This window comes from Elephas maximus, chromosome 4 (assembly GCF_024166365.1).
Source record: "Elephas maximus indicus isolate mEleMax1 chromosome 4, mEleMax1 primary haplotype, whole genome shotgun sequence".
Lineage (NCBI taxonomy): Eukaryota > Metazoa > Chordata > Mammalia > Proboscidea > Elephantidae > Elephas > Elephas maximus.
In genome coordinates this window covers 20,169,560-20,193,679 of record NC_064822.1, presented here as the reverse complement: position 1 = coordinate 20,193,679, position 24,120 = coordinate 20,169,560, and the positions used below count along the sequence as shown (strand labels likewise).

At 39.0% G+C, this 24,120-nt stretch overlaps 1 protein-coding gene across 3 annotated transcripts in view; it reads right to left on the bottom strand.

Annotated features, from left to right (window-relative positions):
- Positions 1-24,120, bottom strand: part of DIP2C (disco interacting protein 2 homolog C) — a 655,995-nt gene that overhangs the window by 314,758 nt on the left and 317,117 nt on the right. For 2 of the 3 annotated variants that reach the window (XM_049881664.1, XM_049881666.1), the window contains exons 2-3: positions 7,326-7,397; positions 5,464-5,631 (exon numbers count right to left, since the gene is read on the bottom strand). In XM_049881664.1, the coding sequence (XP_049737621.1) occupies positions 5,464-5,631; positions 7,326-7,397 (240 nt within the window). The remainder of the gene's footprint in view (positions 1-5,463; positions 5,632-7,325; positions 7,398-24,120) is intronic. The other variant, XM_049881665.1, reaches the window with a different exon arrangement.

The following is a 24,120-nucleotide window of genomic DNA, read 5'->3' as shown; positions in this document are numbered from 1 at the left end:
TTTCTCCATGTGGAAATCTAATTTTTCCAGCAGCATTTATCAAAGAGACTCTTCTTCCCCAATGAATGGACCTGGCGCCCTTGTCAAAAAGACCATAGACGTATGCGTTTATTTCTGGACTCTCAATTCTACTCCATAGGTCTATGCGTCTTTTGTTATACCAGTACTAGGCTGTCTGGGTTACTGTAACTGTACAGTACGTTTTGAAATCAGGAAGTGCAGCCCTCCTACTTTGTTCTTCTCTTGTTTTAGCTATTCAAGGCCTCTTGCCATTCCATATAAAGTTGAGGATTGATTTTTCTAACTCTGTAAAGACGGCTGTATTATTTTGATCAGGATTGCACTGAATCTATGGATCACTTCAGGTAGTATTAACATCTTAACAATATTAAGGCTTTCAATCCATGAACATGGAATGTTTTTTCCATTCATTTATGTCTTCTTTAAACTCTTCCAGCAGTTTTTTAGTGTTTGAATTGTATTAGTCCTTCACATCTCTGGTTAGATTTATTCCTAGATATTATATTCTCTTAAATGCTATTGTAAATGGAATTATCTAATTTACCTTTCAGATTTCTCATTGCTGGTGTTTAGAAACCAACTGATTTTTATTTGTTGATCTTGTACCCTGCAACTTTGCTAAATTTCTCTATTAGCTCTAGCAGTTTTCTTGCGGACTCTCTGGGATTTTCAATATTTATGCTCGGGATCATATCATCCACAAATAGAAATATTTTTACTTCTTTTCCAATCTGGATAGCTTTTATTTTTTTCTTGACTTACTGCTCTGGCTAGGACTTCTAATACAATACTGAATAGAAGCAGTGAGAGTGAGCACCCTTGCCTTGTTCCTGACTTCAAGGGCAAAGTTCTCAGTCCTTCTCCATTAAGTATAATGTCGGTTGTTGGCTTTTCATATATGCCCTGAATCATATTGAGGAATTTCCCTTCTATTCCAATCTTCTTTAGAGTTTTCATCCAAAAAGGGTTTGTGTTTTATCAAATGTTTTTTTCTGCATCCACAGAGATGATCATGTGGGTCTTTTCCTTTGTTCTACTGATGTGGTGTATTACACTGATTGATTTTCTAATGTTGAATCATCCCTGCATTCTTGGAATAAATTCCACTTGGAATAAATTTGTGGTGTATGACTCTTTTAATATGCTGCTGGATTCTGTTCACTAGTATTTCGTTGAGGACTTTTACGTCTATATTCATAAGAGATATTAAACTGTAGTTTTCTTGTGGTGTCTTTCTCTGGTTTGGGTATCAGGGTTATGTTTGCTTCATAGAATAAATTAGAGAGTATTCTTTCTTTCTTTATCTTTTGGAAGAGTTTAAACAATTATTAGTGTCAATTCTTCTCTAAATGTTTGGTAGAATTCCCAGTGAAGCCATATGACCCAGGACTTTTTTTGTTGTTGTCATTGGGAGGTTTTTGATCACTGATTCAATCTCTTCACTTGTTAATGGGTCTGGTGAGACTTCTGTTTCCTCTTGAGTCCATCTGGATAGGCTGTGTACTTCTAAGAATGTGTCCATTTCATCTAGGTTATCCAGTTTGTTGCCATACAGTTGTTCACAACATTCTGTCAAAATTCTCTTTATTTCTATCACGTCAGTTGTAATGTCCCCTCTTTCAGTTTTTTACTTTGGTTATTTCGATCTTTTATTTTTTTCTGTTTTCAGTCTAGTTAAAGGTTTGTCAGTTTTATTGATCTTTTCAAAGAACCAACTTTTGGTTTTACAGATTCTATTGTTTTCCTGTTTTTTATTTTTTTATCTGCTCCGATTTTTGTTATTTCCTTTCTTCTGGTAGGTTTAGACTTAATTTGCTCTTCTTTTTCTAGTTCCCAGAGTTGTCAAGTTAGACTGGTAATTTGAGATCCTTCTTATTTTTGTAGGCATTTACTGGTATCATTTTTTCCTGGGAGCACTGCCTTTGCTGCATCCCATAAGTTTTTTTTTTTTCTTTCCTTTTTTTATTGTGTTTTAAGCGAAAGCTTGCAAATCAAGTCAGTCTCTCATACAAAAATTTATATACACTTTGCTATGCACTCCTAGCTGCTCTCCCCCTAACAAGACAGCACACTCCTCCTCTCCATCCTGTATTCCCTGTGTCCATTCAGCCAGCTTCTGTCCCCCTTTGCCTTCTCATCTCCCCTCCAGACAGGAGCTGCCCACAGTCTCATGTGTCCAAGGAGCTCACTCCTCACCAGTATCATATTCTGACTTACAGTCCAGTCCAATTCCTGTCTGAAGCATTGGCTTTCGGAATGGTGCCAGTCTTGGGCTAACAGAAGGTCTGGGGATGATGACCTCTGGGGTCCTTCTAGTCTCAGACTATTAAGTCTGGTCTTTTTACAAGAATTTGAGGTCTGCATCCTACTGTTTTCCTGCTCCATCAGGGATTCTCTGTTGTGTTCCCTGTCATGGCAGTCATTGGGTGCAGCCGGGTACCATCTAGTTCTTCTGGCCTCACGCTGATGTAATCTTTGATTTATGCTGCCCTTTCTGCCTCTTGGGCTCGTAATTACCTTGTGCCTTTGGTGTCCTTCATTCTCCTTTGCTCCAGGTGGGTTGAGACCAATTGATGCATCTTAGATGGTCACTTGCTAGCGTTTAAGACCCCAAATGACACTCACCAAAGTGTGTACCCCATAAGTTTTGGTATGTCATGTTTTCATTTTCATTTGACTCTAAGCAATTTGTGATTTCTCTTTTGATTTCTTTCTTGACCCATTGGTAGTTTAATAGCATGTTGTTTAATTTTCATATGTTTGTGTATTTTCCAGGTTTTTTTCTGTAACTGATTTTTAGCTTTACTTCATTATGGTCAGAGAAAACACTTTGTATGATTTCAATCCTTTTAAATTTATCAAGATTTGACATGTCACCTAAATGTGGTCCATCCTGGAGAATGATCCATGTGCACTGGAGTATAATGTATATTGTGCTGTTTTGGGGTTAGTGTTCTATATATGTCTGTTAAGTCTAGTTGGTCTATAGTGTCATTTAGGTCCTCTGTTTCCTTGTTGATCTTCTTTCTAGATCTTCTGTCCAGTATTGAAAGTGGCATAAAGTCTCCAATTATTATTGTAGCACTATTTCTTCCCTCAATTCTATCAGTATTTGCTTTATATATTTAGGTGCCCCAATGTTGAGTAAAAATATATTTACAATTGTTAAATCTTCTTGATTAACTGACCTTTTATCATTATAGAGGATCCCTGGTAGCACAGTGGTTAAAGCTCTTAGCTGCTAACTGAAAGGCTCGGGGTTTGAAATCACCAGCCACTCTGTGGGAGAAAGATGTGGCTGTCTGCTTCTGTAAAGATCGACCACTTGGGAAACCCTATGGGGCAATTCTACTCTGTCCTGTAGCATCACTTTGAGTTGAAATCAACCCGATGGCAGTGGGTTTGATTGTCTGGTTTTATCACTATAAATAATGTCCATCTTTACCTCTTCTGACAGATTTTTGTCTTCAAGTATACTTTGCCTGATATTAAGATCGCCACCCCACCTCTCTTTTGGTTATTATTTGCGTGGAATATTTTTTTCCACTCTTTCGCTGTCAACCTATTTGTGTCCTTAGGTTTAAGGTATGTCTCTTGTAAACAGTATACAGTTGAACCACTCTCTGCCTTTTGATTGGACCATTTAGTCCATTTACATTCACTGTAATTACTGATAAGTGACTTCTGTGATTTTGTTGTTTTTTGTGTGTCTTAAGCTTTCTTTGTCTTTGTCCTTTAGTACTGCCTGCTTTTGTGTTCTGTTGGTTTATTGTAATGAGCCTCTTTGGCAACCTTCTCTTTTCCTTTTGTGTATGTTTTTTATATATTTTCTTAGTGGTTACCATGAATATTACATTTAAGAGTTCGTATTTATAACATTCTAGGGTAAGTCAGTATCAACTTAACTTCAGTAACTTAAGAAATTCTATATCTATACCATTCCTCTGCCCCCCTTTTTGTTGTTGTTATACTATTTTGTCTTTGTGTTTCATAAACCCTGTAACGTAATTTTATCCTTGCCTTTTATATATCTGTTATTAAAAACATGAAGGACAAAACATTTAGAATTATCAAGCATGAATACCTTTACTAGCCCTTATCCTTGTCCATGCATTTCACTTTATTAGGGATCTTTCTTTTTATATATAGCTTTGAATTACTTTCTAGTGTCTCTTCCCTTCCATCTACACAACTCCTGTTAGTATTTTTTGTAGGGCTGGCCTGGTGGATATGAACTCTCTCAGCTTCTGTTTGTTTGGGAATGTTTTAATTTCACCCTCATTCTTGAAGAATAGTTTTACTGGGTATAGTATTCTTGGTTGACAGTTTTCTCTTCTACTTCTTAATGGAAACTGGGGGGTGGTCCAAGAGGTCAACATATAAACATTCCCAAACAAGCTCTACTTTCGTCAACTTTAATCAGATATGTACTGCTTACATACATTCTTAAATGAACCTTACAGATAACACTCAACTCTGCCATCTACTCATCAATCCCTCCATTCTTTGTCTTGGCAAGGCCACTGTAACCATCAGCAAGCTGGCTTATACGGAAGGAATATACACAAAAGCTCAGGGACAAGACTGGGAGTCCTCAACCAGCTGCCGCTGAGTCGATTACGACTCATGGCAACCCCACGTGTGTCAGAGTAGAACTGTGCTCCACAGGATTTTCAATGGGTGATTTTTCAGAAGATCACCAGGCCTTTCTTCTGAGGCACCTCTGGGTGAACCTGAACCTTCCATCTTTTTGTGTGATGCAAACTTTCAAATCTTTTGGTGTGGTGAAAATGGTTACTGCACTGAGCTGCTAACCAGAAGGCTGGAAATTCAAAATAGTATCCACCAAAGTAATTTTAAGCTCTGAATAGGGTCATTACCTTTAAGAGTACACTCTAGGACTAACTGGTTTGATTTTTCTGTTTCGAAAATCCATGGCTTTGCTCTTTGAAGATAGGGATATTACAGAGCTGCAGATCTCAAATTTACTCCTTTTAACAGGCCTCAGAAAGCCAAGATTGAATAGTCCATCCTTTACCTAGGTCTTTGACTATAAGACAAAAGTTAGTAGAAGATCAGTAGCTTTAAGAATAATTTTCTAATTTGTCATGCATTCTTTTTCTGAAGTGCCTTATAAGTGGTGCTCAACTATGGAAAAGGGTTATAAAAACAGGGTAAAGATTATAATAAAAACAGAACTGGGATCTGAGATACTAGGATGACCATGACTCTGCGTTCTAGAACAGGCTCTGCAATTAAAAAGCACTGTGACCCTGGTTAAGTCACAGGATCTCTTTTGAAAAATGTGGGGCTCAAAACACAATCCTACCACTGCTAACACTACCATTTTATATAGGATAATGTTATGTAGGCTGTCAATTTTCAAATACGTATCCCTGCCAGCAGGTTTCTTTCTCTCTCTCTCAGTAAAGTAGAGCTCACCGAAACGAAAGTAAAACAGAGGCCGGTTTCCTGTGGTGCTGGCCACCCGCTCTCTGGCCGCTGCTTCTCGGATGTCACACACTCCGATGTTGGCAGAGCGGAGCATTCTTCTCGTGGCTCCTTCACTGTGCTGCAGTCTACACCGAACCACGGCAGCTCCATTCGCTGCTGTAACAAGTTGAAAAAAAACTAATTAATTCAAATTTTAGTTTTTTTAAAATTTGTTACAGCACTGAGCAGAGCTGCCGACCCCATGCAGAACAGCACATGTAACACCAAAGGGACCACACAACACAGGCCAGGTCATCGGCCCCCAGCCAACATTGGGGTCAATCAGGTTCTTAGCAAAGCTGCGGCTCAAGAACTGTCTTCTGGGAAAGCGAGGAACTGCTTCTGTTTCACTTTTGTTTGGTAAGGCACAGAAATTAAAATCCACTAATGTCAACAGCCTATAACTGGCCCCACCAGCCTTCTTCCAAAAACCTGCAGGTGCACCTGCAGAAATGAATTCAGCAAGTGACGGGAATATTAAGATGATCATCGTGGTGATTCTGTTAGAAGAGAGAAAGAAGGAAAAGGAGGGAAAAAAGACCACTGTCTAATTATCTGCCCCCAACATTTGCTCCTAAAGCCTTTTCACACACGGGTTTCAGTCAAACCCAATGATTTTTTCCTCATGCCTACAGAGCAGGTTTCTTCCTTTTGTAAGCCAGACAACAAAAAAATCCAGTGCCTCAGCTAGGTAAAAGCTATTAAAACAAGCCCATCTTTAACTTTCTTATAATCAAGGGAAGATACACATAGAAAATCAAAACAAAAACTACAAACACAGCAGAAACTCAACACACAAATTAAATTTCCTGCAACATGGGCTCGATGAAACTCTCCTTACCATGTAACAGAGCACTACCGGGTATGTCAAAGCCTCGGGATAGCAGGAGAGGTCACGGGATTGAGGGGCGCGTGCGCACATGTGTACATGTGTATATACGTGCATATTTAAACTTTTTATAGCATCTGAGTAGAGTTTTTAAAGTTTTGTTTCAACAGTGCTATGAAAATTACAGAGTTTAAGAGCCTTAAAATTTATGTTACTATCTTCTTTCCTTGGTGGGGGGTGGGAATAAATTGCATTAGCTTTAAATCATTCCTATTGCTTAGCAAAATTTCAAGGTCACTTTCAAACCTAACTGAGCTCACATTAGAACCAAGGTATTAGAAATTTAGTCTAGTACTCTTTTCCTTTTCTTGAAATTTATAGAACCTAACTCAAGTGCAAAAAGGTTCTATGAACTTGCACAGTGAAATGCTAGAATGAAACAGATTTTGCACTTTGGATGAGAATAGATAGTACATGTTTTACCACTACATTTAACACATAACCAACTTTTATCATTTCATAATGCCAGGTACAATATTATACCATTTTCTAGATTTCAAGATTTGGCCCCCTGGGACATTAGTCAAAACCTTCAATTAATTTAAACTGTAATACATAGCTATAATGCTTAACTCACCCAACCAAAAGTCATGTTTAAATCAAAAATCCTCTCATGTTTTTTATGGTTATAGCATTCCAAAAGTAATCAAACATATTATTGCTCTGCATCTGTAAATGAAATGCCTATTAAATTATGCAAATTTGCAAAAAAATTATATGTGCCTTCTACATACACAAAATACATGTATGATAAGACAACGGAATTAGATGTGCCTAGTTCACAGATAAATGTGTGATCCTCATGCAGATTTGAGACTCAACAGTCATTTGGTCTCAGTCGTTTCTCTTCAATTTGCCTCCTACATGTTGCAGTCAACTCTTAAAGCTAGGTGACTTATGCTATTAATCAAGGTTTACATACTTGGAGGTTGTGGCAGATACGCTCCAATTAATTTTGACCTCTTCTTTTCATATCCTTTTTGTGTGATGTCACCTGCAAGAAAAGGAAAGAGGAATTCAGAACAATCTGAATGGACGGAGCTGACCACTCAATGGTCTAGTAAGACATACAGTTAAGACTGCTTGCACCTTTGTTTATAATTTAAAAAGACAGCACTGTACATTCATTCACCTTGACTTCTTCTCCCGCCTTCAAACAAAAAACCCAATGTTTAAGTTACATAAAATCATTTGATAAAGCATATGCATGTCCCTGGCCCCTGCATGCTTGGTTTAGTCTCTGATACAGTCCAGAATTAGATCCCTTCAATCTTCTTCCCATCTGCTGTCACTGGAAGCTTTCACAGTCTGCACCACGCTTTCATTAACTTAATCAACAACAGATTACGTAGAATGTTTAGGCCGGAGACAGCTGGCCAACTCCATTACTGATTAGCATCTTCTTCATTAATGAGATTTTTTTCTAATCAGGCGTGTAGGTCACAAAGAATTTAAATTGCTATGGTATTCTTGAAAAAATAACTAACTAATATCAAACGAAATGTTAAATAAAACAAAGTAACATTAGGACCTAATGAAATAGAAAATATGTGAGAACAATGCTATTGTTAAAACAAAAACGTTAAAGGCAATGATTTGGATATAGAAGGCAAAAGGAGTTAATCACTAAAAAAGGATGTTTACCCTAAATGCTAAGCCACTAAGTACATGACACAATACAATCTTTATTAACATACAACAACAGCTTTTTCCAGTTATAAGCTCTAACATACACAGAATATTGACTCTGCCCTTGAGTTTGTCTGGAAATCTGTTAAATTTTTTTCTTGTATTTTGATCAAAAAGCATCACTCTGCAAAAAGCTAAAAATCCAAGCTTCAATAAAAAAATGTAGCAAATGAAAAGATACGATTTCTACAAAAATTAGTAGGCTTGTTTTCTCTAGTGCTGTATACTTACTAAATCTAATAATCAGCCTATAAAGCACTGCATAGCTTGGCCTCAGTACTTGATGACTGTCTACATTACTGTACGGGTTCCTGTCTAGCTCTGTGTGACGTAGGGCTATTTCTTAAACACGAAGCCACAATCAATGTGCGTCACACCATCAACTGAAAACATTTCTGATGCTAAATATACACTAGCTGACCACCGCTAATGAATGGAATTGTACTAACCTTAAATGCTGCCGCCTCAGCCCTTTTCATCTGCCATGCACTCTACTGCTACATCCATTTGCTACTCATCACGAAGGCTACTCAACTGCTTTTGGGTACGTCCCATTAAAACCCTCCTTTTTAAAAATGATGTCCCAACTCTTAAACACACACACACGTGTGCACACCAAAATCCCACTGTCATTTGTTAGAAAAACAAGGTAATAAGTTACTGCTATGATGTTTTTTTATGATGCAAAAGGAAAACTGTGATGTTTCCTTTCACACTTTACCCCTTTTCTTTCTCTCTACAGACCTCATCTATAATATTAGAAAAGGAAAACATTTTGCTCTGAGAAAACATGATTTAAAAACAAAATCTGCAGGAAGAAGAAAATCGCCAAAGTCTAGAGGTTCTGTCAAGTTATTAGACTAAACTGCCATTAATCATGGTAAGACGTCACTGGGTAGACACTATTAGGCTTCCCTATTTAACGACGCTTGAGGTGGACTATCAGAAAGTGGGAGAGGGAGAGGGAGCAAATCTCAGGGCTGTTTCGGGCAGGTTCTAGCCAACTGAAGCTTCCCCACACTTGCTTGCAGAAAAAGGTGGATCATTCCGCTGGCAGACAGCAGAACAGAAACTACCTTTCCAGTCAGTCTCACACTCCTCTGGGAAGCTCTGAACCGGCAGCTGCTATCGGTCTCCCCTAAGGAGCCCTGCTGGCGCAGTGGTTGCCACTCGGCTGCTAACTGAAAGGTCGGTAGTTCCAACCCACCGCTGCTCTGCAGGAGAAAGGTGTGGCAGTCTGCTTCCCTACAGATTACAGCTTTGGAAACCCTATGGGTTAGTTCTAGACTGTGGGAGTTCCAAGGAGTGCCTGGTGGATTCAAACTACGGACCTTTTGGTTAGCAGCCATAGCTCTTAACCACTATTCCACCAGGGTTTCCCAATTAAGTCCTAGTGCTGGTAAAGCCTAGTCTCATTTCACATTATTTTCTAAACCCAATGTTTGGGTTTAACTTTATTAGTTTCCTTTAACTGTTGCAACTTGAATTTTGTCTAATTTTGGAAAGCTCAAATTGTTAAGACCTTAAAAATAAAGGAAAATAAATACCTTCCCTGTAATTCTCTTTTTGTTGTTGTTGTTGCCAGGTGCCATTTCTCTTTAGAGGGGAAAATATCAGAAACCCTGGTGGCATAGTAGTTAAGAGCTGCAGCTGCCAACCAAAAGGCTGGCAGTTTGAATCTACCAGGCATTCCTTGGAAACCCTATGGGGCAATTCTACTCTGTCCCACAGGGTCGCTACAAGTCTGAATCGACTCGACAGCAATGGTTTGGTTCTTGATCTGTAACAAGGTACTTTCTGTCGTGTTCCTTACATCACAGACCCAAACGTAAATCTGGAAAAGGGGAGGACTTTATGCATCCAAGCAGGAATTTTATCTAGTTTGGTCACTACATTGAGCCTACTAATAAATGAGCTCACAGAGAATTTTTAGCTAAGACTTTAAGAAATCCCAGATTACTATCATCTCTCAAAACCTAGAGGAGGGAACGGGAGATAACATTTACTGAGTAACTTCTAAGTGCCACAACTTTACCCCAAATCAGTAGAGGGCAAACTAAGGCCTGCGAGCCAAATCCAGACTACTGGACTGGTTTTGGAAATATAGTTTATGATAACGCAGCCAGACTCATTTGTTTATGCGTTATGGGTTATCTATGACTGCTTAAGTACTACAACTGGCAGAGTTGAGAAGCTGCAACTGAGACCAAACTGCCCACAAAAGCAACAAAGTTTACTATCTGGTCCTTTCCAGGAAAATCTGCCAACCCATCCTAAATAATCTAAGTAATCTCTTTTTATCCTCGTAATAATTTACACTGTAGGTTAAGAAATGAAGGCATCAATGTTATTTATATTTTTTGCCCTGGACTACAAGTCTAAGAAAGGAACAAAGTCTGGCCAACTCCACAACTTTTTCCACTGAAACCATGCCTAGAGTCTTCCACTCCAGCCAAGACCGATCCAGTCACTGCCCACAGAACAAGAGTTTGGTTTTCTTGGCTTTGCTCATGTATTCCCCAGCCTCCCCAGTTCTCTAGCCTACTTAGGATATCATCCTCTTTTAAGGACAACTTCAGATCCCACTTCCTACTTTACTCTCCCAGATCGTGCCCCGCTGGCAATGCTGTCTCTAGCCTTTGGACTCTCATGGCACGGAATTCCATACAAATCATTTTGGTGCTTTTCTCATGATGCCTTGGATGGTTATTTTTTATTTTTGTAATACATACAAGTGGTTTATCTTTAAAACTAGATTATAAAGCCTTAATGGAAGGAACAATGTGCTACAGAACTGAGTCCTTTTTTTCGGCTATTTTACAAATTAGGAAACTGTAGGCTAATGAATTTAGTCACATAACCTAGCAATAAACACAAATGCCTATCCCTGACCACACAGCAACTTTCAAATTAACGACTGGAAAGAAGCTGCATTTATAATCAGGGTAAACATAACGTAATCAGTTAATTTTCTCGTGACTATGTGGCGGAAAGGGCAGGGGTATCAATGCTTCTACTATTAAGGTGTGTAAGAAAGCAGCTTGATTTCTACATTATCCAAAGGCATCAAACGTCCACGGCAAGAAACCACTGGGACAAGCAAGGTTTATTTACCCCTCCCTCCCAAGCATCAGGGCTAAAAATAACCTCTCAACATCTTCTTTTTCATAAACAAAATCCAGTTATTTTTAATGCCTGGTAGACAGAGGTCCAATAGATTATCTACGGCAAACTCTTACTGTAAATTTATACAAGCAAACTTTCTGAAATGGGGCTTTTAGGTTCTGCCCTTGATTCTGAGGCAACCAATAAGGGTTTTTTTGGTGTGTGTGCTAACACAATAAAAAGGATGGATGGACAGATAGACCAACAGACAGCTAGAGGGACAGATGGCTTGCTTTATATACAATTATCATCCACTCAGAATGCCTCCTTGGTTTCCGCTAAAGTCTTGACCTACAAGTTGATTACATGATCTCACTATGGAAACACAGCTCTGACAGTACATAGGTGTTTCTCCTTTATTTTAAGTCAATTCAGGCAGAAAGATAAATTGGCTGCTCCTTTTCTCTGCCCCCCTTCGATCTATAATAAGCACATGGTCTTCAGGGTATAACTATGTAAACTAGAGGCAGAAAAGCTACAAAAGAGGAAACACTTCTAGAAACCACATCTGTAATCAAGATTTTATTTTACATTAATTATTCCACAAGGTACAGTCCATGGATTACAGTAACTACAGTTAATTTACAGTCCTTCCCGTTGGAAGCGCAAGTAATAACATCCAAGTATATTTGTAGCTCATTTTCCCTTGAAAGCCAAGTTCAGTCAACTGGAGGAGCCTCTTAGATGCTGTGTTTAAAGAATTTTGCTAACATTAAAACACATGAATCACATAATTCCTTGCTTAGAGACTCTCCATACAAAATTCCAAAGAACATGCTTACCACGCTTCAGTACACAACATACCCATCTCCTTAATTCTCTTTTCATTTTTAGGGATAAGAATGCATGGCAAAAGGTAAGTGCAGAAATTATAACCTCAGTGAGGAGAAAATAAAAGTGATCTTTTGAAACACTTTATGAAAAATGCTATTTATGTTACTATTCTCACGCAAAGAACTTCCACAAGAATTAAAATTTCAGCAGTAGAAATCAGTTTAAAGTTGCCATATGTTATGTTACAAAGAGATTTACAGACAAGTCATAGATTTAAAACGAAAATGCAAGTAAAGCAAAACTGCCAGAACAGGGTTAGCGGCTAAGACTCAGAGACAGAAGGGATCATCCTTCCCTCCCTCCCCAAGAGGAAGAATTCTTCTTCTCGGTTATATCATAGCCCAGTTTCAAGCCAAAAACTGAGACTTAAAATGGAAAAAAAAAGGGGGGGGGGGGCCAGAAAACACAAAAAGTTAAGTCAATATCTTAGCTCCTCTGCCTCTCTGTTTTGGTCGCGTTCTGGCAAACGCAGACCCAAAGGGAAAACTCCCAGAGCCAGCTGCTCTATGGCTGTCTGGCTTAGATGCGAAAACCTGGGGAGCCAAATGTTCTCCAGGCACTCCAGTGCTTCTCAGGAACAAGATGTGTGAGCTACAGAACTGCTTCTATGGCTAGGATTAGTTCAAAGTAAACACGCCAGTGTAACTGTAATGGTTTCCATTCTTAGTGTCAGGAGTTTCTTTTATTATTTGATGCTGTAACGAATGCTTTATATAACAAAAGCAATCATTCCCATGTTTGGAATTTTATGGCTGTCAGGAGCCTTCATAATGGTGCTCTCCTAAGCCTATTCCTTTATAAGGCTTAGGGGGCTCCCTTAAAGGCACTCTCCTCTTTCAGCTGCTGGAGACTCATTTTTTTAGCTCTGTGATAGGGTTTTCTTTTCCCTAGGAAGAAATCTGTAACGTGTGGGACAAGCACCTGCATACATCATTCACCTGTGTTGGGTGGAACAAGAGTAACAATTGTGTCACTTGGGACACAATTAACTGTGGGACCCTTGGGCGAGTGAGTTAACTTCTCAGGCTCTCATTTTTCTCATTTACAAAATACGGTTAATAATACCTATTTACTTTCTACCGGAGTTGAAAAGATCCAATACATAGTTTATGAAATGTCTCAGAAAGCATGAAGCATATAAAGAAACGTATTTTAAAAATTCAACAAGTACTTACTCAATATCTACTGCCTATTCAAATTTGTGATAGATACAAAGAGACACCCAAGACAGGTGTAAGGTATGGCTGTTGCTCTAGAAGATCTGACAAGCTGACTGGGGAGACCTGTAAAAACAAACTGAGCAAATGATCGACAATATATTAACAAGTACTAAATGGTAAGACATACTGTGCAGCTAAAGGACTACGGTCATTCAGGGAAGGTGAGGCCAAAGCAAGATATATTACAGATATGTCACAAATTCTGAAGAAACTCAAAATCTCTACCTCCTAAGAATCCATTCACTTTCCTTTTCTCCCCACCAACACTCCCCAAGCCCAGCGATCCTCAGCGCAAAGCAGCCTGCTCCAGCTCTCGCTCTGTCCAGACAGCTGCCAGAGCCGTCTCACCAAGAAACGGAGAGATGGTCCTCGCTGCCCCCAGGATGCAGACCAAGCGCATCGACATGGCCCTCAGGGTTGTCAGGACCTGGTCCCTGCCTGCCTGCCTTCTCTGGCCGCATCTTCTACCACTGGTCATATCACTGAACAATTAATTATGTTTTGCCCTTGCTGTTATTTGTACTGTTGTATTTATCATTGCTTAACTTTGCATGTTTGTGTCATATTGCCAATGTAAAACTCAAATTTAAATCCCATAAGAATATTTTAAACAAAGTGATCAGGAAATAGGTAAAACCTACAACAGGGTTATAAAATCAGAAAAAGTTGCTTATTCAAATGTACACTATGAAGGGAAAATATTCTCAAGAAAGACAGGTTAATGCAATTTGGGATTTTTATGTTTCTGCGAATTATCATAAAGTTCCTTAAAACCTTTAGTTAATGGTACGAACAGAAAATGGTATGTTTTTAATATGCCACAGTAACACTCAACACCAGTCAGGTCCCCAGATAATATCACTTAAGGTTTACTCTGCTTTTGTTGTTGTTGTGTTTAATATTGTATGTGTTCCCTATAGCTTTTTTCTTTGGTATCTCGAGAACTCTAACTACAGGCAGGATTAAAGAAAATAACTCGTTTAAAGCTCATTATATTCTAAACAAACAGATAATAAGAGTGAGAGAGAAAAAAAAGTTCCGACTACTCTGCAACAGACTAAAAAATAAGCTTCTAATATTAAAGAAACACAATCCTGGTCCTAGAAGTTCCTGGGGTCTGAATTGTTCCTGAACATCTAAAAAATAAGAATTACAGTAGAATTTTTTAAAATTTCGAGAAGTTCTTAAAGCGTGCTGTGAGTACTAAGCAGAGAGAGGCTTTATAAGTTTGATGGTGAATTGGTGCTGCACTGCCCACATCCTGCTCCGTCCGTGAGGTCTTTGACTTGAGTAGCTGGCAACACAGGCAGACAGTGGCACTAGACAAGGTCACTGCCAGACACCACCCATGGCCACCCTCACTAATCGGTCCAGAAAATGCAAACACGTAGCTTTCAGGCAAAACTGCTTTAATAGCTTGCTAAAAACCCTTTAAACAAACAAGCATAACTTCTTCAGTATTTTCCAAGATTTATAACTCTCTCTTTCAGACAAAAAAGAGAGGAAAAACCCCTTTGTAAGAAGATAGCTCTAGGGAAGACCACGTAAATGTTAAAATAAATCTACTTCCATTTCTAAGATACTGATTCTCAACGTTGCAGATCTTACATCTTACCAGTGAGCTGGTTTTACTGGGAGGCTGTATTTACTTTCTCTTGGTGAGAGAGGAAATGAGAAGGGGACACGATGTGAACAATGGGCACTGCCTTTCATTATTTCTAACTAGAAATTTAGAAACTGAAGTGGGAACAGGATCCAGGCTAGCTTGGCCCTTTTTTATTGGCTGTATTCGTGGATCACATCTCCAACCTCATAAATCTTTGTCAGTGAGCCTCTCAGCCTCCCACCTTAACATATCCCTATAAAGAGAGAGAGAGGGAAACATGGTCAGAATTTTATCCTTTCGATTGGGAAGGAACTACAGCACAGAGAATGGAGGTAGGGGTGAAAGTAAAGAGTATGTACTGAGTACAACAAGTCAGGGATCTTACTAGGTACTTTACTAATAAATATTTCATTTAGATCTTACAGATTCCATACAGTAGATGATTATTCTTCTCATTTCACATATAAGGTAACAGACTCATCAAGGATAAGCACCTGACATGAACCCAGCTTGAAGGCAACAAAGTATGATGCTAGCACTTTCCCTCTTCCCACCTTTCCCCAAAGTGGGAAATTTCTAAACGTCACTGGCATTGGGTAGAATATCAAAGCCATCTGCTGAAGTACCAGGAAGGACAACTTGGAGAAACAAAGGATGTCCTTGTCACTTCTAGGATTCCAAATAGTCCCACTGGGACAGTCTGAGGTCAAGTGGTCAGGGGACAGTATATCACAGCTGCAGGGAGACATGGGAAGTGGGGAACGAAAGATCTGTAATGGTCATGAAAGCTGCATCCCAGTAAGCTGCCTCTGTATCAAAAAGTGCTCCCTCTTGAGAGCTGCATCAGAGGAAAAATGAGAAAACTGCTCCATTTCCCAAAGATCTAATCAATTTTACAACAGGAAGGAATGGCCTAGCAATAGTGAATACAAAAGTTCATTCCAATTCAGAAATATAAACACTAAGGAAACAATGTCTTCATAAACAAAACCTGACAGCTACTATTTATGTAAGAGCATTAATGTGCTAAGCGTCCAAAGCCAATAAGGTCCTATTTTTACACATACTATATAGAGAGACAGATACATACATATAGATATATAATACATATAGATATAAAATTATATATTTTAAAACACAAATTTAAACAAAAATAAAATATACATTCTCAAAAATATATAAAAAATAAAATCTAAAACGATAAAGATCATGGAAGAAAAAACAGGGACGTTAGGAGCCCTAATGATGGCATAAACAATATACAAAACATTACTAACAATGCAGAAGAGAAACTAGATAACTGGGAGCTCCTAAAAATCAAACACCTATGCTCATCCAAAGACTTCACCAAAAGAGTAAAAAGATTACCTACAGGCTGGGAGAAAGTTTTTAGCTATGATACTTCTGATTAGCACCTGATCTCTAAAATCTACATGATACTGCAAAAACTCAACACAAAAAGACAAATAACCAATTAAAAAAATGGGCAAAAGATATGAACAGACACTTCACTAAAGAAGACATTCACGTAGCTAACAGATACATGAGGAAATGCTCACGATCATTAGACATTAGAGAAATGCAAATCAAAACAATGAGATTCCATGTCACTCCAACAAGGCTCACATTAATCCAAAAAACACAAAATAATCAATGTTGGAGAGGTTGTGGAGAGGCTGGAACATTCACACACTGCTGGTGGGAATGTAAAATGGTACAACCACTTTGGAAATCAATTTGACGCTTCCTTAAAAAGCTAGAAATAGAGCTACAGTACAATCCAGCAATCCCACTCCTTGGACTATATCCTAGGGAAATAAGAGGCTTTACACGAACAGGTACATGGACATCCATGTTCACTGCCACAGTGTTTACAATAGCAAAAAGATGGAAGCCACCAAGGTGCCCATCAATGGATGAATGGATAAAGAAATTATGGTATATTCACACAATGGAATACTACCCATTGATAAAGAACAGTGAGGAACCTGTGAAACATTTCATAACATGGAGGAATCTGGAAGGCATTATGCTGAGTGAAATTAGTCTGTTGCAAAAGGTCAGATATTGTATAAGACCACTATTATAAGAACTGGAGAAATAGTTCAAACAGAGAAGAAAATATTCTTTGATGGTTACGAGAGAGGGGAGGGAGAGAGGGTGGGAGAGGGGTATTCACTAGTTAGATAGTAGATTAAGAACTAAACTAGGTGACGGGAAAGACAACACACAATACAGGTGAGGTCAGCACAACTGGACAGAACCAATAGCAAAGAAGTTTCCGGAATAAACTGAATGCTTCGGAGGCCAGCGTAGTAGGGGTGGGGGGTTAGAGATCATGGTTTCAGGGGACATCTAAGTCAATTGGCATAATAAAATCTATTAAGAAAACATTCTGCATCCCACTTTGGAGAGTGGCATCTGGGGTCTTAAATGCTAGCAAGTGACCATCTAAGATGCATCAACTGGTCTCAACCCACCTGGATCAAAGGAGAATGAAAACCAGTGACACAAGGTAATTACAAGCCCGAGAGAGAAAGAGCCACATAAACCAGAGACTACATCAGCCTGAGACCAGAACTAGATGGTGCCTGGCTACAACTGATGACTTCTCTGATAGGAAACACAACAGAGAACCCCTGAGGGAACAGGAGAGCAGTGGGATGCAGGCGCCAGATTCTAGTAAAAAGACCAGACTTAATGGTCTGACTGATACTAGAAGGACCCCAGTGGTCACGGCCCCCAGATCTTATGTTGGCCCAGTGCAGGAACCATTCCTAAAGCCAACTCTTCAGACAGGGATTAGACTGGACAATGGGATGGCGAGGGATGCTGGTGAGAAATGAGCTTCTTGGATCAGGTGGACACTTGAGGCTATGTTGGCATCTCCTGTCTGGAGGGGAGATGACAGGGTAGAGGGGGTTTGAGGCTGGCAGAGTGGACAGGAAAACAGAGTGGAGGGAGGGAGCGGGCTCTCTCATTGAGGGGACAGCAGTTGGGAGTATGTAGCAAGGTGTATATAGGTTTTTGTGTGAGAGACTGACTTGATTTGTCAACTTTCACTTAAAGCACAATAAAATTTTTTTTTAAAAAAAAGAACAACAAATATATATATAAATATCTTTATATTTTACAAACACACACTCATCCATACAGTTTGACTTTAAATGTTTTAAGAATCATTTAAGTAACTGTACTCAACAGTTATAGCCCTTTGTAAGGCAGCTTTTTTATTGTAACATCAATAAATCAAAGGCATTCCAAGAGGCTGCCTAAATTGCCCAGAATGCAACATCAAAAATAAAGAGAAGTTGAAAGAGAGATTTCATAAATGAGTAATCAGATAAGCTGGGTACCTTCTGTCAAAGAATTCCAGGGTAATTCAGAAACATAAGTTCCAAGAAAAATCCTCAAAGACGAAAACAAAACACAACCAAACCACACAGTACCACCACTTCTCAGGGATCCTACTCAGGGTAAGAGGTACAGCTTCTATTATATAAACAACAGTGTTTTTACTGAGAGGAGAGGGAGAGAGGCCATGGCCCCAACAGCTGGCACAGTTAGATAGCTCTGTGAAAACTTCAGTAGCAAAAGGAAAAAAAAAAAAAAACTACTATAAATATCTCGATACCATCTCCATGTAGGGTACGGGGAACTCCTCCAACCCCACCCCTAGGAAAAGGCTGTGGCTAGCTTTTTCGATCCCTAGGGGAAAAGCTACCAAACAGAGTTACCTTTGGGGTTGGGGAGCAGCTTTTAGGGATAAACTGGTCTTGACGCTTCCATAATCTGGCTCTTGACATTTTTGGAGCCCATGAACCTCTTTAAACTCTTCTCCATCATGGAACTATTTATCTAAATCCATGCCACTTTTTTAAAAAAACTTTTAATTTTGAAATAATTTCAGATTCACAGGAAGTTGCAAAGGAACGTCCAGGGTGGTACCATGCACCCTTTCCCCCAGCCTCCCCCAATGTTAATATCTTGCACACTCTAGTACAATATTGAGCCCAGAAAACTGACATTTGGTACAATCTCAGATTTCACCAGTTACGCATGCACTGGTGTGTATGGCGTGGGTGTTTATATAGTACCACACAACGTCATCACATGTGTAGTTCCATGTAAACACCACCACAATCAAGATACCCGACTTTACTATCACAAGATTACCCATGCTACTCCTCTATACTCACACGCAACCCCCATCCCTAGCCCCTAAAAAAAAAAAAATTTTTTTTTTTCCCTAGCAAGCACTAATAAGCTCTCCATCTCCATAATTACGTTATTTCACAAATGGCACTGTATGTATCATATTGAGATTGACTTTTTTCACACAGCACAATTTCCTTGAGGTTTAGCCAAGTTGTTTCATGTACCAAGAGTTGGTTCCTCTTCATTACTCAGCAGAATTCCAGGGTATGAAGGTACTACAATTTGTTTAACCATTGTCCCGTGAAGGTCATCTGGCTAGTTTCCAGTTTAGGGCTGTTACAAGCAACGCTGCTATGAACATCAGTGCTCAAGCTTCGGTGTGAAGATTTAATTTTCACTTCTCTGGAATAAACATTCAAGAAAGCAATTGCTGGATTGTACGGTAAGTCCATTTCCGGTTTTAAGAGGACGTGCCAGACTGTACCATTTTACGTTCCCAGTAACAATCTATGTGTGATCCAGAGTTTCTGCATCCTCACCAGCACTGGGTGTACAGGGTCATTCACAGAGCAGAAGTTGTCCATGTTATCAATTTGTCTAAGAACTCTGTATAGTCCTAGGTCTCAAAGGTTTTCTATGCTTTTTCCTGGTAATGTTATAGTTTTACTTTTTACATTTACAGGTGTGATCCATTTTGAGTTAATTTTTGTATAAGGCGCAGGCTTTAGGTCAAGAATCTTTTATTTATTTATGCCTATGGATGTCCAATTCCTCCGTATCATTTATCAGGGCTAACCCTCCTCCACCGAATGATTCTGCTCCTCTGTCACAAATTAACTGGGCATATTTATGTGCATCTAGTTCTCTGTTCGTTGTACTGAACTAGGTCTACTCGTCTGCTGTCTTGATCACTGACAGTGAATGGTAAGCCTTAACACAGAGAAGGGTGATTCCTCACACTTTGTCCTCTTTTTAAAAAAAAAAACTGTTTTGGCTATTCTACGGCCTTTCCCTTTCCACATACATTTTAGAATTTGCTTGTGATATCTATAAAAATCTTTGCTTATAACTTGACAGCAATTGTGTTAAAGATTTAAGGGAGAACTGACATCTTTACTGTGTCAAGTCTTCCAATCCATGAGCACAGAAAGTCACTCTAGGTATTTAGGCCTTCTTTGATTTCCTTCATCAGCACCTTATCATTTTCTTCACACAGAACCTGTATGTGTTTTTGTTAGATTCAGACCTAAATACTTCATTTTTCTTGGCACAATTATAAATGATCATGGCCACTTTTGATACAGCACGTGTCCATACTGAACCTCCATGTTTACGTTCTTAGAGAAAACAAAGAAAAGGCAAAACTCCAGATCAATTCTAGTTCATTGGCGGGTGGGCTTGTCCTCTTTCAGCTCCACCAGGTCTTTCCAGATCACACCTCCTCTGAACCACTTGCTTGGGGTATGAATGGGTGGCCGAGGCCCTGACTTCACCTAAGCTAACAATAAGTATAGTAGCAGCATACCAAGGAGCAGAGCATGGTGGAGAAGACACCAGGCCTGGATGAGGACCTGTGAGCCCAGCCAGAGCATACCTCTGTGGCCCTCAGTTTCCTCATTTGTAAAGTGAGCATGCTAGACTCTCACCTACAAAGTCTGGACATGCTGTGCAATAAAAAGAGGGGTGCAGAGAGGACCAAGGGGGGGGAAAGCTGGCTGAGAAGGAAGAATTGAGACTCTGGGGTGTCAAATAGAGGGCTGAAAGGGGAGAAAACAGTATGTGGAAAGGACAGAGGCAGTATTAGCAAGATCCATCAGAAGGCCCACAAGTTGTCCAGTTCAGCTGAAACAGGGCAAAGTATAATACTAACAAAGCAGATGAAGGGCTATGCAACAGAGAAGGATTAGACAGCCCCGAGGAATTCCAATATGAAAAAATTTACAGTGGGGATTCACTGTGGGTTCTTGAAAGAATCAGTGAGGGAAGAATGAAGAGATGAAAATGGGGCTTATGGAAATAAACTAATTTTAATGTAGCCTAGTAAGATATTTTCAGAGAGGTCCATGATTTTTAAGTTTCTGGATTTGAACGCAAAGCCATACTTTCGTCTGCACTGGGACTACATGGTACCTTGGTGTTTTTTCTCATATTAGGTGTCTAAGGCCATTTGTCCTTTGAGACATCAGCTACCAAAACCAGAGCCTCACAAAGTTTGCCTAACAAATTCTCCATTGCCAGAGACAACCAAATCTTTCTTTCCTTAAAAATGAAAATCCAATTTCCTCCTTATTTATGCACACCAGGAAGATCCACCTGTTGCTGACAGGATAAAGAATTTCCCAGAGAAGCATTGATGCATGCAGCTGGCATTCAGGCCCTTCTGGCATTTCTTCTCGCCACTCACATGAGTGACAGGGGACGTGGCCTGGTTCACCCATCTCTCTGATTATTCACGGCCACCGATGAGCTCTGTAATAAGGTACAGCAGTCCCATCACTTGAAGGGACAGTCAGCATGTCACATGGATGACATGCAAGGACGTACCAGGCTTGTTGCTGTCCAGGCTCTGCTAATACCAGCTTCATTCACACTTTACCTTCTTTATCAATAAGAATACCCTCCATCCCAAGATCATGGAGACAAAAGTACAAAAATAACCCTCCATCCCATCATCATGGAGACAAAAGTACAAAAATAAATGAATACCTGGGAAAAATGGTTATCTATACAGTCACAGACTCAAAGCCTGAAAGTCCTAAGGATCATTTTCCTATAAATTTTGTTGTGGGGGGAGGGCTGTGGAGGTGATCTAGCCACCATAACCTGCCTTTTCAACTCTCGAAAAATAATAGGACTCTTTTACTTATTTCAGGTAAAACAAGGTCAAAAAATTGTCTTCATTTTGAGCTGCAACAGGCATTTTATCCTGAGATCATTAAGAACATTTAAAATTACACTTTATAGTAATTTTCACATGACATTGCACTGACCATATTTTAGGAGAAAATCAACTAAAATGTGTCACTTGGATGACCCAAAAAAAAATTACCCTTATTTATGATAAAATACTCAAATGAACACATACACATCCATAAAAATTTTATCCGTTTAAAAAAAAATTTCTAGCACATTCAGTTTAAGTGGCAGTTTAAAGTAAAAAATAAATTTAAAAACCTTGTCTTAAATACTTTTCCTTCCCCCAAAGAAACTCTCTATTTATAGATTTGAATATTGGTCTGTGTGGAAAGAATTTAAAGCTTTTTCAAGTAAATGAAGCTTTCACACAAGGGAAAAAAATAAAAGATTCTAAAGTAGATTCTGTAGATTTTTCCAAACTCAGTAGGCAAGGGGGAAGAAAACGAACATTTCATCTCTTCCCACACCCATCCAGTTAGGCAGCAGGACTTTCTGGCTATTTGAGTGCAGCAGCTGTTTCTCTTTCTACCAACGTCAGAATGAATATTCATCTACAATAAGAATATTTCTCTGGACAGGGAAAAGAGGGGAAACCAGTCATACTTAACTTGTAAAATCTGTTTCGTGCTGCAATTAAAAAAACACCATCTTACCCCAAATGTTTATCCTTTAGAACTTACTTTACTTAATAAAGATCAATCTTACAAGACATGTCAATTAGTTATGCAGATCTGGATAAGCCAAATACGTGGCTAGGTAGGTATCCGATATTATTCTATCATTTCCTCATGATACAAAGAGAGTGGCTTCATTATAATACAGTCCTTAGGGGATATATCCTGGCTGGTTCTTCCTTGCAGGCAAAAGAGCCCTAGCAAACAAAAAGGAAGGCAGAGGTGGAATTTCTTGAGGCAACTGTCGTATTTTGGAGGTGGAATCATGAAATATACCTTCCACAAAATGAGTTATTTTGGAATAGGTTGGGATAGGAAAGGTATCTGTAAAACATTTTTTAAATACTTAATTTTTTCCAACATCATGCTATTCAGTCAATTTATTTCCCAAGCAGCTTTCATTGTGGTCATAATGCTATTGTTGCTACTACAGTTATTACCTATAATCACTTCTTAATTCATTAAGGAAGACAGGCAAAGGAAGAAGACAGACGCAGGTGAGCTGTATGCAAGAAATGATTCTTATATCACATGATCATCTCAATCAACTCAGAAAAGGCGTTCGATAAAGTGCAACACCCATTCCTGATAAAAACTCTCAATAAAATAGGTATAGAAGGGAAATTCTTCAACATAATAAAGGGCATCTATTCAAAGCCAACAGTCAACATCATTCTTAACAATACAAGAATGCTCTTTATCACCACTCCTATTTAATATTGTGCTGAAAGTAACAGCTAGAGCAATAAGGCAAGAAAAAGCAATAAAGTGCATCTAAATTGGTTAGGAAGAAGTAAAACTGTCCCTATTTGCAGATGATATGACACTATACATAGAGAACCCCTAAGACTCCGCAAGAGAACTACTGGAACTAATAAAAAGATTCGTTAGAGTAGCAGGATACAAGATTAAATATACAAAAATCACTTGGATTCCTATACATGAATAAAGAGAACTAGGAAAAGGAAATTAGGAAAACAATACCATTTATAATAGCCCCTAAAAAAAAATAAAATACTTAGGAATAAATCTAACCAGGGGTATAAAAGACCTAGGCAAAGAAAACTACAAAACACTATTGCAAGAAACCAAAAGAGACCTATACAAATGGAAAAACATGCCATGCTCATGGATAGGCAGAGTCAATACTGGGAAAATGACAGTTCTACTCAAAGCAATCTATAAATACAATGCAGTCCTGATCCAAACACCAACAGCATTCCTTAACGAGATGGAAAAACTAATCATTAACCTTATATGGACAGGGAAGAGGCCCCAGATAAGTAAAGCACTATTGAAGAGGAGGAATAAAGTAGGAGGACTCACATTACCTGACCTCAGAACCTACTATACAGCTACGGTAGTCAAAATAGCCTAGTACAGGTACAAGGACAGACACATTCACCAATGGAACAGAACAGAGAATCCAGATGTAAATCCATCCATTTTTTATGG